The 13554-nt window shown below is 53.9% G+C and overlaps 1 protein-coding gene across 7 annotated transcripts in view; it reads left to right on the forward strand.

Annotated features, from left to right (window-relative positions):
* The window catches only part of hecw1b (HECT, C2 and WW domain containing E3 ubiquitin protein ligase 1b), a 45625-nt gene that overhangs the window by 11836 nt on the left and 20235 nt on the right, over window positions 1-13554 (forward strand). For 6 of the 7 annotated variants that reach the window (XM_029253421.1, XM_029253419.1, XM_029253424.1 and 3 more), the window contains exons 4-9: window positions 3003-3097; window positions 5987-6062; window positions 6660-6829; window positions 11052-11194; window positions 11361-11461; window positions 12042-13418. In XM_029253421.1, the coding sequence (XP_029109254.1) occupies window positions 3003-3097; window positions 5987-6062; window positions 6660-6829; window positions 11052-11194; window positions 11361-11461; window positions 12042-13418 (1962 nt within the window). The remainder of the gene's footprint in view (window positions 1-3002; window positions 3098-5986; window positions 6063-6659; window positions 6830-11051; window positions 11195-11360; window positions 11462-12041; window positions 13419-13554) is intronic. The other variant, XM_029253420.1, reaches the window with a different exon arrangement.

A 13554-nucleotide genomic window follows, 5' to 3' on the forward strand; every position in this document is an offset into this window, starting at 1 on the left:
TGAGTGAATGAATGAGTGTGTATGACCGTCTTGTGATGGACTGGTGACCTGTTCAGGGTGTATTCTGCCTCACGCCCCATGCTTCATGGATAGGAGCACCGCAACCCCGCACTGGACAAATAGTTATTGATCACAAATGAATATATTTGCGAGAGAATGAGTGAGAGAATTTCCTTCCCCGCTCAAATGATACCTGTAGTCTTATGAAGATGTTTCCAACTTTTTCCGAATTGTCCTGAGAGAGATGGCGAATGGTCATTCGGTTTCATTTACTTCTCACTTACTGGGGTTTCCGGTGTCTGGTCTGGAACAGATTCTTTACACTAATTAGTGCAAATATGATGAGTTCCAAAGCATCTATACTGTGGATTAAGTGTTTACTAAGTTATTAACATCCATCAGGAAATATTTACCCTGGCCTTCTGAGCACAGTGATATCCAGCCACAGGAATTTATCTTCTAAAATTGTTATGTGTTCACAGTCTGTACTTCTGGAGTTGTTAGAGCTACTTGGCTTTGATGAATATTTTCTGAAGTGATTCTCAGTTTGACTAACAGAGATGGTTTCATATCAGTGATGTTGATCATCTTTGTACATTTTCCCCTGTACCGTACATCCTGAAAGATAGGAATGTAATGGCCGGGCTGCGTCACAGGTGTCCGAGCGAACCGTGTCCAGGGCTGCCCATCAGTGTCTAAATGAAGAAATTATATTTGTATAATGCTGAAGTATTAGATACATACATTTTTTAACAAGACACAATATTGTCATTATTAAATCGTTTACAGACATATAGATGGACGTACCCTATATACAGGGTACTTTTCTTGCCAGATGTAATTGTGATAAAAGTTCAACACAGATAACCTGTGGTCCAGGCCATGGTGATATCCCACCTGGACTACTGCAGCTCTCCCCTGTCTGGTCTCCCAGCCTCCTTCATCCAGTCTCTCTAGTTGATACAGAATACTGCGGTATGAGTCGTGTTTGACCTGCCAAAGCATTCCCATGTATCCCCCTTCCTCATCTCTCGCCGTTGACTTCCTATAGCTGCTCGGATCACATTTAAGACTCTGGTTACAACCTACAAATATGTTACGAGACCCGATCACTCGCTATACCCCAACCAGGGTACTACGCTCCTCCACATCTGCCTACACAATAGGTCCACAATGAAAAGCACAAAAGGTTTTTGGTTCTGGCTCCAGTGTGGTGGAATGACCTCCCGCTCTCACTCAGAACTGCCGAATCCCTCTCCACACTTAAGTAGGATCTCAAAACGCACCTCTTTCGCAGCCATTTCTCCCCTGATGTCCTGTGTGCTTAATAAACGTGTACTACGGTATCTGTTTAGTAATTTAAACAGTCTGTATACAGCTACTGGTGTAATGTACATTTGTTTATACTGTGCTATGTGACAAATTGACTGTACTCAGGAATCGCGTGTCTACATCCAAGTCTCTCCTTCTGTCCATATAGTGAGCTCCTATATTGTTCTCTGAGATGTACGTTGCTTTGGACAAAAGTGTCTGATTAAATGTAAGTGTGACGGAGGCTGGAAATGAGCACACTTCACTAATACTGCGGTGAACTGGAGTTGTATAGTTCTATCCATGGTGTAACTCATTTAGCCCTGTGTCCTGTGCTTGCAGGATAGGCCCTGGACTGCCATGACCCTTAAAGGATGGGGTGTGAGTCCAGTAGCAGTAATTATTATCTGGTTTTGGACAAATGTCAGCAAGTGCAGAATGCGTGTGCAGGGAGGTGGGCAACAGCCCACGAGGACTGAAGATTCATCAGGCTGAGATGAAGAGTTTGTGGGTAGAACATGTGTCACACAGGTGATGCAGGTGAAGAGACTCAGGTGGGGCGAGGCCAGGAGGCAAGCATCTGTGCCCAGAAGCTCCACATGATGCGAGCCTGAACTCCAGGCGGGGTAGCAGGAAAAGTAGAAAGTTGTGGGGTAGAGCGAGCTCAAGGTAACAGGAGGAAAGGGTCGTGTTCACTCTATAAAGATGTGGATAAGGTACTGGGGGCAAAATCGAAAGGTGAGGTTCCCGTGAGGCTTCGGACAAGAGAAGGGACTCAAGTCCCCAAACTAATTGAGCGTGGAGGTTGGAGCCGAGTTCAGTGCAGCGTCAGGTTGAGGAAGGGAAGGGTTGTACGTCTGGACCGAGGGCAGGGGGGTGTCGGAGAAGGAGGAATGGCCAGGCCTTTGGGTTCACTGGGCGGTTGCTGGGAGGAGGTTGATGTTCACAGCAGCGAGGGACCTGGGACCAGTGAACAAGGAGTGGCTTTTCTTCTCTCCTGCGTTACGCGAGATGGCCCACCGCAGGCCGGACGCCCCGCTCGTGTGAGCTAAACAGCCGAGCGCATCGTTTAGTCCGTGTGCGACTTGCTGCCGTTGGAGCGAACAGCACAGAAAGACGAGCCGATGTCAATGTTGAGGAGCTAATTTCATACAAGTGCAATTTACTCGCTCTCTATAAGACCTTTGACAGGAGCCATTTGTGCACAGAACTCACCAGAATGAATCTGGGCACTTTGACTGCACCTTGCTTTGGTGACACAGTAAAAGTGTCCCATGACACATTGGCCTCCAGGGATGAGCTTTGCTGGAAAGCAGAAAACAGGGAGCGGCACTGCCTGCGATATTTTCCACACTTGTTCTGCTCGTCCAGTCTTTCGCTCCTGGGGTCTGATTTCGCAATATAAAATGCTGCACGTTTCACTAGATCCCCCAGTTGGCAGCCACCCACGTGCTTTTGTGCCAACAAATTACTGTACTTGGCACAGCTTTGGCTCCGACGCGGACATTTCTGACACCGACATTTTCTGTGAAGCACCGGTTGACCTTCTGGAGAACATGAGGTTGCAGCTTGGCGTGTGCCACCTTTCTCCATTGCCTCCCGGTTCTGCCGAGCTTGCCAAGCAGGTGAGTTGTGTGTGTGTGTGTCTGCTGTTTGACTGTAGCCTTTGCCTTCCTGTCCTCTTCCTGCAGCGGAGACCAAAGTCTGCTTCAAGTACTACCACGGCCTGAGTGGGGCGCTGCGAGCCACCACCCCCAGTGTGACGGTGAAGAACCCATCAGCACCTGTAAGTCCAGCAGTCCTCTCCCTGCCTTGCAGTGTCTGTCCAGCACTCGGACTGGACTTCTTCGCAGCTGGTTGTCTCTCTCCAAGCCAAGTGTCACAGCGAGTTCGGCGCACAGAACGACGTCCTTCTTGTTAGGACCGCTTCCTCGGTTTATGCCAAGTGTTCGAGATGCCCCTACAATTTGTGTCCTTCACTGTCCGCTGCGGGAGACGGTACACGAACGTGATGTGGAGTTCGTGGCAAACGTCGAGCAGCGAGCTTTCGCTGCAGCAATGTCCTCTGGCTTTTCTCGAGGATCTTTCTGTGTGTCATGGGTAGTGCAGAAATAGGCCATGAGAAGGGCGGTCTTCTGGGGCAACATTATTTGTGAAAACATGAAAGCCCACGCAATCCTTCTTCCTTCGCTGTGGGAGAAGTCGCCACGTTCAGGACACCAGACACGTTTCTCTGAGCACCAGTCAGACGGAATGAAACGGCACCCAACCCTGGAAGGATCTCCGGTGCCTACGGGACGTGTCTGTGGCATCCGAGCGAGCGTCGGGCTGCTCGTTTAGACGAGCGAAAGGCCCGCCAGCACCGACCCCGCAAACGCAGACGACGAGCGGGTCGCCCCGTTTCTCTGGGAGAAGTCTCTCCTTGGGCCGTGTCCCTGCTCTCTCCAATCTGCCTCCCATAACCCTCTTGGCAGAGGCACCGAACGAGGCCGCCGTTCAATACGTTTCTCTAGATTTGAGCGCAAAGACAACGGTGCTCGGACGCTAGACTCTAAGGCCCGGTGGCCTTCCGTCAGCACAACTGCGCTGGAGATGCTGGACAACATTGACATACATACATTGACATGACATACATTGGCCGCCTACACTCTCGTGTCTTACAGAGGCATCATTTTGAAAACATGGATAAAATACATAATTGTTTCGAGTAATAAAATTGGCACACGTGTGCCCATCGAGTAAAGTTCCTGCACGAATAAGATGTTTCTTTGTGAGAATAGCAGAAGCTGCGTGGTTTCAGTATCGTTCACGGGGGGTCGCGGTCTCCCATCCATCCGTGGACCACAGCCAAGTTACTCCTGAGCCCGTGATGATCAGTGATGTCGCTAAGCGCTATGATGGTTCGGGTTCGTTTCACGCAACCTCAGACACTCTCACCTCGTGTCTCAAATATATCTGCTACCATCCACCTTTCCCTGACCCATCTGGACAAAAAGGACAACTATGTAGGATGCTGTTCATGGACTTAAGTTCAGCATTCAACGCAGTCATCCCTCAGAAATTGATTACAAAGCTGAGCCTGCTGGGTCTCACCACCCCCCTCTGCAACTGGATCCTGGACATTTTGACTGGGAGGCCTCAGTCCGTCAGGATCGGCAGCTCCACCTCCGGCACCAGCACGCTGAACGCCGGCGCTCCCCAGGGCCGTGTGCTCGGTCCACTGCTCTTTACCCTACTGACTCATGAGTGTGCTGCAAAGTTCCGTTCAAATTATATCATCAAGTTTGCTGACGACACTACAGTTGTGGGCCTCATCAGCAACAATGATGAGTCAGCGTACAGAGAGGAGGTGAACCAGCTCGCAGAATGGTGTAGAGACAACAATCTATCTCTCGATGCTGATGAGACTAAAGAGATCATTGTTGACTTCAGGAGGACCCCAGTAGACCGCTCACCTCCGCACATCAATGGAACAGCTGTGGAGAGAGTCAAAAGCTCCGAGTTTCTTGGTGTCCACGTGGCGGAGGACTTCTCCTGGACCCTGAGCACCACCTGCCTAGCCAAGAAGGCCCAGCAGCGTCTCCACTTCTTACGGAGGCTGAAGAGAGCAAAACTCGCCCCTCCCATCCTCACTACGTTCTACAGAGGGACGATAGAGAGCGTCCCGACCAGCTGTCTCGCCGTGCGGTACGGGAACTGCGCGGTCTCCGACCGCAAGACCCTACAGCGAGTGGTAAGAACAGCTGAAAAGATCATCGGAGTTCCTCTTCCCGCCATCGACTCCACATACAAGAACCGCTGCATCCGCAAGCTCACCGGCATTGTGGACGAGCCCTCTCGCCCCTCTCGCGGGCTCTTCGCCCTGTTGCCATCTGGCAGGAGGTGCAGGAGGTGCAGGAGGTACAGGAGCATCCGCGCCACCACCAGCAGACTCCGCGACCGTTTCTTCCCTGCTGCCTCTCAACTCTCACCTGGCGCAGTCGAACAGCGACCCCAACATGACTCCATACGCTACGAACTTCCTACAGTTCGCGGCCCATGTCCGCGTCCACGCCCTGTCCTGTGTATTTACTGTCTCGTACTCTGTCCTGTGTTGCACCGCCATGGTCTCCGGAGAAACGACATTTCGCTCCGCTGTACACAAGCTGTATGGAGGAACGACAATAAAAACAACTTGAACTTGAAAGGTGGACCTGATTGGCCACTGCTTCTATGCTCCACCCACTGTGGGCGGGTCACTGGATTGGGCCACTGATTGTTAAAGAGCCACCACATCATTTATTATTGACTATTAAAAAAAGGGTTATAATGTCTTACGTGTAGATAGAGTTGCTGTACATATAGAACAATTTAACCAGCAGAAAATTCCAAACTGACTGGACTAATGGGTGGAGACAGGTGAGCTCATGCAACGTTATCATAGGACTGAGTCTCCCAGTGTCTGTTTCTTCACAGATCTGGTCCACGGTTATTAATGCCGCTTGTTCTTAATAGGTCCCTATTTTCATATATCTGCTGTGCCGAGCCGCTGTGAGACGCATTGCATTGTGGGAGCTGCGTTGCCACCCTCTGCGTTCCGTTGCTGCACTCGACGTGACAGTTGCACCGTGTACGCTACATCGTGAGAACGGAGCTGACGCTGTTCCCCATCCCCCCGTCCCCCCATCCATTCTAGGTATTCAAGCCCATCGCCACAGAGGAGGTGACGCAGAGCCAGGGAAGCCGCAGACTCATCAGCTTCTCGCTTTCCGGTGAGCACCCCCCTCCCCGCGCACACACCCCCAGTGTAAGTCAGGGACCCACCCTGCACTGCCCTGGGTCATTAGGTTGCGGTGCTGACTTTACCATACTGTGTTACCGTACCTCTGCTCGAGGAGCGAGCCTCCCTTTCTTTTCCAGCGCTGTGTTTTTTGAAAGGTGCCGACTCACCGACCTTTGCCTTTCCTGCCGAGTCAGTCGTCGCGCTGCGGCCTTTGCGGAGTGCGAATGGCGCCGCTTCGTCGCCCTGATAGACAGTAGCCCCCGCGCTGATTCTTTCCCTAACTATCGCATGGCCTTCCTCACAAAGCTCAGTAATAAGCTTGCATCACCCCTGTTGGCACCCATGCACTTACTCTGTCATTGCCCACAAAACACGGTGAACCTGTCGAAGAGGGAATAGAGCCACAGAGACCCGTCACACAGATGTTGTGGAGAGCTTAAGGTTGCCGCTCACGCTGTTTGGATTATAAACACAAAGTAGGAGCTGGTTGCCGCTGTTGAGTAGTTACTCTGGCTGTACTGTACATACAGCAGTATTTGCACCACGTTGCTGACCACACCCCGCCCCCGGGTGTGTTTCTCCACAGATTTCCAGGCCGTGGGGCTGAAGAAGGGCATGTTTTTCAACCCCGACCCATACCTGAAGATCGCAATCCACCCCGGCAAACACAGCATCTTCCCTGCCCTACCTCACCACGGCCAGGAGAAGCGTTCCAGCATAGTGTGCAACACCATCAACCCCGTGTGGCAGAGGGAGGTGGGCTCTTCTACCGTGTGCCGAGGGAAGTGGGAACGGGAATCTGTCCAACTGGCCTGCTCACACCTCCGGGCTCTCGGTGTCCCTTCGCTCTCTGTGCGCCACTCGGCCTTTCCTTGTGGCCCATCAGGAAGCGCAGCATCTTGTGTATGGAGACGGAGGGGAAGCGCGTCGACGAGCATGCCCACGGGGTGCTGGCTGGAGACGGATACAGTACAGTAAATATAGCCCCCGCTCCTCGGAGCCCCAGCAATTAATCCTCGGCAGCGTGTTTGAGCGTTTTGCCGGACGCCTCGGAGTACCTCAGAGCACCACTAGGTCAGGCGAGTCAGGTTAGGGTTAGTCATGCTGTATTATCCTTCAGCTGCTTCTTCCCACAATGCACTCTGCTGTTTGACACAAGAAGGCTAGAGACAGGTAGGTAGTGGACCCAGTTGCGGGTTGGTTTTAATCTTTCAGCGAGGTTTGTAGGACTGGACGGAAACAAAGTCAGGGACAGACGAAGGTCTTGCAAGGCACGAATGTCACAATACGGGCAATCCGAAGGTCAGTAGTCGGGAAGAACCGGCGAGAGTCAGAAACCAGGAACACGGGAAGAAGCAAGGCAAAGACGCTGATACTGCAAAACCGCAAAGGTGTTTGCGAGAATCCGCGTCATGGTGTGGACTCGGAGCTCCTCATATCCCAGTGGTTCAATTAACCGCAGGTGCTTCGCTCGTTCCCGGGGGCGTGACACGTGGGATGGGGCTCCAGGCGCTCTGAGGTACTTTGCTCTGTCTCTGCACCATTTCCGTTCACTGGGTTACTGCCACTATTGCTGCATTTTTGTCGGTTTCTTGGTATTTTGTGCTTCTACCACAGTAGTACTTATCACCAAGTATGCGATTGTTGCCGACTTAATACCTCTGACTGTAAAGTGTGCAACGGAAGGTGCTACGAGAAGAGCTGCGCTGCCGCTGAACCCCATCAGCCCATCTGGGTGATGTCCCATTGCTGGTCTGGAAGAGCTCTTGTGTGTCGCCCGCTGGTTCACAGCTCAGCGTAACGTTAGTGAAGCACACGGAACCGGCATGTAAGGAAGCTTATTGAAGGTCTTGCACCGTCTCTCATAGCAGGGCTCTTCGTTCTGTGTGGACAAGGGTGCGTCTGTAAGCAGAATCCGTTTCGCAAGTCGCTTGCAGTGACGCTTGAGTTCGGGGGACTGTCTGATGACCCTCTGGCCTCTCGCCGATGCAGACTTTGGGGATCATCGTGCTCGAGGTCCGCGTTTGCAAGCTGGAGGACGTGCGACTGTCTGCGCCGAGCGGCTGCAAGTGTGACGCCGAGCACTTCCGCAGGGTGGCATCTCGATTTTCGGGAAATAGTTCACCTCGAGTCAGGGTCGAACGCCTCAAGTGGCAGCAGTGACAACAGAGAGAAGGACTCTTGATTTGCTCTCGGAGTCGGACTGCGCTCAGCTGAAATGTCTTTCTTCCGTATGGGGACGTTTGCACTTCAGCGCTCAAAGGGTCGAGTGATGAAAAGAAGCACGAGCTGTCGCGTTTGAAAGTCTGCTTTCCTTGGAAAAATGTGATGATCACTTATACCGGATAATCTGCGCGGCCGGTGACGTTCGCCTTGCGCTGCACAGCCACTGAGCGTCTGAAGCGGTAGAAAGAAGTCGGGCCGGGCTGCTGGGAGCACGTGGGATTTGTGGGAAGACTGGAATGAACGGGGCAGCTGTCAGGTGTTCAGCACCTCTTCCCTTTCTGTGTGTGTGTGCGCGCGCTCTCAGCAGCAGGCCTCGCTCCGGCTTGCTCTTTAACGCTTCCGTGATGCGGAGGACGAGCTCTTGTCCATGGCGTCGGGACACTTGCAGACTTAACTATGTGACATCACCATCGGGGGGCAGGATTTCCACACGCCTGCGGATGTAAGGGGGCGGGGCTCAGCCTCCGCCGCCGTTCTCGATATTCAGCACAGATGTGTCCTTCACCCCAGGGAAGACTTACCGTCTCAGCACAGCCAGGAAGGACGCGGTGGAGCCGGCCCTAAATATAGCTCCCCTTCCGCAGCTCTGCACGGCACGGAGGACCCGCCCAGAGCGTCACGTTTGCGTCGTCGTCTATTTCGAGCAGCGCTAATGGCTTTCGGTGATACATTTCTCTCTTCCTGCATTTTTAATAGCGCTTGTCTGCATGTGCATTCCTGTTCCCCCCGTTCTTGGGCCTAACGGTAAGCGTGCTTCTGGCCGTCGGGTTGCTCTTGCTGCGAGGATGTTTCTGTCCTGCGGATGACGTGACCGAATCGCTGCTCCGTCGGGCCGGACCTTTGGCGGCGGACGAGTAACGGATTCTCACCAGCCGGACAGGAGAGGAGGTTCGCTTTGTCACCTTGCTGTAGAAGTTGAAGTCGAAGTCTGTGTCACTACTCGCTCAGTCTTTGTTGGAGCTCTTGTGCCGCTCACAGTCGTGAGTACTGCGGACTGACCTCCCGCAGCGCAGAGTCCCCCCTGTGGCTCCGGCTCCTCTCGCGTAGAGCCGACGGGCCGTGACACAGATCGCTCTTGTCCCCGTGGAGTGGCTTGTGCTGCACCAGTACACTTGGGCCTCATGTGTACGTTTCCGTTTTTTTCATTTGGCAGGTGCTTTTCTCCCAAGACGATAAAAACCTCATTGAACGGAAACGGTTGGGTCTAGAGCTGTGGTCATAATTGGAATCCCGGTCTGGTTCCTAACTCCAGCCGTTGTGTCACGGTCAGTAATGGCTTAATAACACAGATGTGCTTCAGTCTGTTCACAGGTCAAGTTCTGTAAGAACACATAAAGCTACAATTAATTAAAAATTTGGCGTAAGACACGTTTATTTGCTTTGTCTTCACCAGCCGCTCATCCAGCGTGAAGTCTGTGCTTCCCCGTCCTCTGGCAGTGGGCATGAAGCACAGTTATCATTTATTAACCTCAAGTAACATCAAAGTCTATTAAATATTACTGAAAACCAGGATACATCATCTCCGCAATCTCCTGTTCACTGATGTTCTTTCCCATGTTCTGGGGTAGCTGGTAGCATAGTAGTTAGGTTCAAATCCCACCTCCAGCTGCAGTACCCTTGAGCAAGGTCCTAATCTTGAAATTACTCCTGTAAAAGTTTACCCAGCTGTATCAATGGGTAAACAGTGGTAAGTGGCTTTACACTGCAAGTGGCTTTGGAGAAAAATTTCAGATAAATGAATAAACATAAACGTCTTCCTGCACATCAACGAAGGACAGTGATGGGAGAAAGAACGTATTCAAAAGTGTTTGACTTTAAATAAAATTTTCAAATCTGACTTAAGATATTACTTATGACTTAAGAGTCTGACCTCTTACACTGCTGGACGAGGCATTAAACCAGACGCCCGGAGGCTAGCTTGAACCACGGACGAGTCCGTGATGTTGACCACTGCCGTACCTGCAGCACGTTTCAGTGAGCGTTTACGTACAGTATGTAGCTCTTCCTGTATGTGTTTCGCACGACGAGATTTTGGTGCTGAAGAGGGAGACACCGCAACTCTAATACAAAATAAGCAAGTGGACCCGAAGTGCAGAGTGTCGGGAGCTACTTCTCATCCATCTACACAGAAGGAAGGACACTGGTATTTGTCACTGTGATACAGTGTGCAGTTATGGAGCAGGCAGAAGGTCGGGAGGGAAGCGAGTCCAAAAGAGATGTGTATCGAGTGGGATTCAGCAGTATTGAGGGCCAGAGGGAACTCATTCAACCACATTGGAACTGGAATCGAGAACCTCTGGGCTTTTGATTTTGGACCTTAGCTGCAGCGCAGCATGTTGCTGGGCGCAGTGTGGACTTGTGGAGTTGTCTAGCGATGTCTAACCCGTGCATTTGCTCTCGTGGCTACGGGACTTGCATTCAGCTGAATGTTCGCTGTTGTCCAGCTGACACTTTTCTCCAAAGTGACTTGCAATGTTAGATTTGAGCAGCAATTTACACCTTCGCACAGCTGGGCAATTTGTACCGTGCCAATTCAAGGTAAGTACTGTGGTGAAGGGCTCTGCAACAGCAGTGCGATTGTAGAACGGGTGCTTAGAGTGGAAGGTAAAGGCTGTAAGCACTATGCAAACCCATGGAAGAGACACAGAAGTACGTTTAGCGTATGTAGGTGTCCTTCGACACGGGCGCATTTTGATGGCTGAATTTGGTCGATGGACTGCAACCCCCTTCTGTCCCTCCCTCCTCCACCCAGCGCTTCAACTTTGTGTCGCTGCCCACGGACGTGCTGGAGATTGAGGTGAAGGACAAGTTTGCCAAGAGCAGGCCCATCATCAAGCGCTTCCTGGGCAAGTTATCCATGCCGGTCCAGAGGCTGCTGGAGAAGCACGCTATCGGGTACGTGTCCTACGACGTGTCCGACCCGTCCGACCGTCGGATGGCGCACGCGCTCTTTTCCTGCCTGAGGTTCGCCGCTGGGCGTTTGCTGCCAGGAGCCGTGTAGAGAATGCTGTAAGAGGAAAGGAAGGACTGACACAGAGTGTCTCTCTGTCTCTCCCCACAGCGACCGCGTGGTGAGCTACACTCTGGGCCGCAGGATGCCCACAGAGCATGTGAGCGGACATCTGCAGTTCCGCTTTGAGATCACCTCCTCCATTCATCCAGGTCCCTCCGCTGTTTCACGTGCTGCTGCTGCTGTCTTGTGTACTTTCACTTCACAAACGAACCTGTGTCAGTCAGTGTCGCTGGGCTCTTACCGCGGTGCATGAGGGCCCACGGCTATTGGAGCAACAGGGATGCGGACCGTGGGGTTTCGTTTCCGTAGTGATGAACGTTATGGCCACGTATGTGTCGTTGGGACACCTTCTTCCAGAAAATAACCCTGGCGAGAAGGAGCGTGTCAGCTGTCGCATGTCTTCAGTTAAATAGTTTTGTGGCCAGTTGTGTTCCTGCTCAGTGTCATTTTGTATTTAACTATTAAATGAGTTTATTCCATAGTTTAAACATAAATGTTCCGTATTTGTCCAAAGTGACCCTGTTGATGGACAGGAATTACGTTCATGTTATAATGAACCAAAGACCTTTGAGGTCCAGCATGTGAAGTGGTAAAGTGGAGAGCTCTATCGTGGACACAGGGAGGTGTGAACACACACGCACACGCACACACTTGCACGCGTCACCGGCGCGCAGTGCTTCTGCTCCGGCTGCCCCTCGCTGCCAAGTGATCGGTTCTCTTCCATCCCAGCAGATGACGAGGACACCTCCCTCGGCATGGACTGTGGCGCCGGAGCAGCAGCAGCCGCCACCGCGGACCAACGGGGGGACGGCGCAGCGATGCAGGCGGCAGAAGGAAGCCCGGCCGATGACGCAGCAAGCGTGGGGCCCGAAGCCCCGGAGCTGCCCGCGGATAGGGTCCCTGGGGAGACGGGGGCCGGCAGCGATGCGGCGGAGCCCCCCCGCTCGGAACTCGGGCAGCCGGAGCCCAGCGGAGCCCAGGCAGGGGAAGGCGGAGGTGGCAGAGCTAGCGGAGGGGCTACATTGGGCGGCCCTGCCCAGGAGGAACACCGTGAGATACAAGCCCCGCCTCTGGTTGTTTTGGGTGCACCCGGTGTACAGGGGACGGCGGAGGGCACGGCGAGTGAGTCTGCAGGACGGTCAGACGTTACGGTCGGCAGACAGGAGGGGGAGGAGGCAGAGACTCCGCTGCAGGATGAGGAGGACGGGGATCCGGAGTCCGCGTCACCCTGCATGAGGGGTGGGACCAAGCGCAAGAGCAGACCGTGCTCTCTACCCGTGTCCGAGCTGGAGACGGTCATCGCCTCGTCTTGCACCGAAGCTGAAACGCCGCGCTCTCATTACATCCGCATCCATCACCTGCTGCACGGCCTGCCCACGGCCCAGCACGGCCAGGAGGCTCCCGGGGCCCCAGAAGCCCGTGACGGCGCGGAGGCCGTGGCAGGCGTCCAAGCAGAAGAGTGGCCCCCAAAGCCTGCAGAGGATGCTGGGGGAAAAGAGATGGGGAGCTCCGCGGACGCAGGGGCCCAGGAGACGACCGCGGAGGCACCCGAATCCCCGGAGGCGGCTGAGGCCCCGAAGCCCACGCAGGGCTCCCCAGGGCCCTGTTTGAGAAGGACGCTTCCTCGCAGCCTTTCCGTGGAGCGCCTGTCCGACCTGAACCAGCTGCTGGAGGGGGCGGAGCCACGTCCCGAGAGCGAGAGCGACGCAGGCGGCCCGAAGCCCCCAGGCGACAACGAGTGCGACCTGTGCGATACCTCCTGGTACAGCACCTCCTGCAACAGCACCTCCTGCTACAGCAGTTCGGCCTACGAGGAGCGCCAGGGACCCTGTGGCCGGCCCTGCTTCTCCTCGGTGGAGAGCGCGCGTCTGTCGGAGAGCACCGTCTTCTCCTCGCAGGACGACGAGGAAGAGGAGGAGGAGGAGGAGGAGGAGGAGGAGGAGGAAGAAGAAGAGAACAGTGCTTTTGAGCTGGTGGCTGACTCGGCGCCGAGCCCGGAGGTGCGGGAGCCCGGAGACGGGACGGCGCAGTGGCCGGGAGGGAGGGAGCAGAGCAGCGTGCGGAGCGCCGAGTCTCCGGTGGCCGGACCCAGCGGCAGAGCCGGAGGTGAGCGCCCCCCGGGGGTCTGAGGGGGCCCCGCACGCCACACCGTTGAGGTCGCATCCCGTTCATCCCAGGTGAAGAGACGCATCGTTAATTCTCGGTGTAGCCGTGAACGTACACGAGCTGTGGGAATGGAATT

This window comes from Scleropages formosus, chromosome 7 (assembly GCF_900964775.1).
Source record: "Scleropages formosus chromosome 7, fSclFor1.1, whole genome shotgun sequence".
Classification (NCBI taxonomy): Eukaryota; Metazoa; Chordata; class Actinopteri; order Osteoglossiformes; family Osteoglossidae; genus Scleropages; species Scleropages formosus.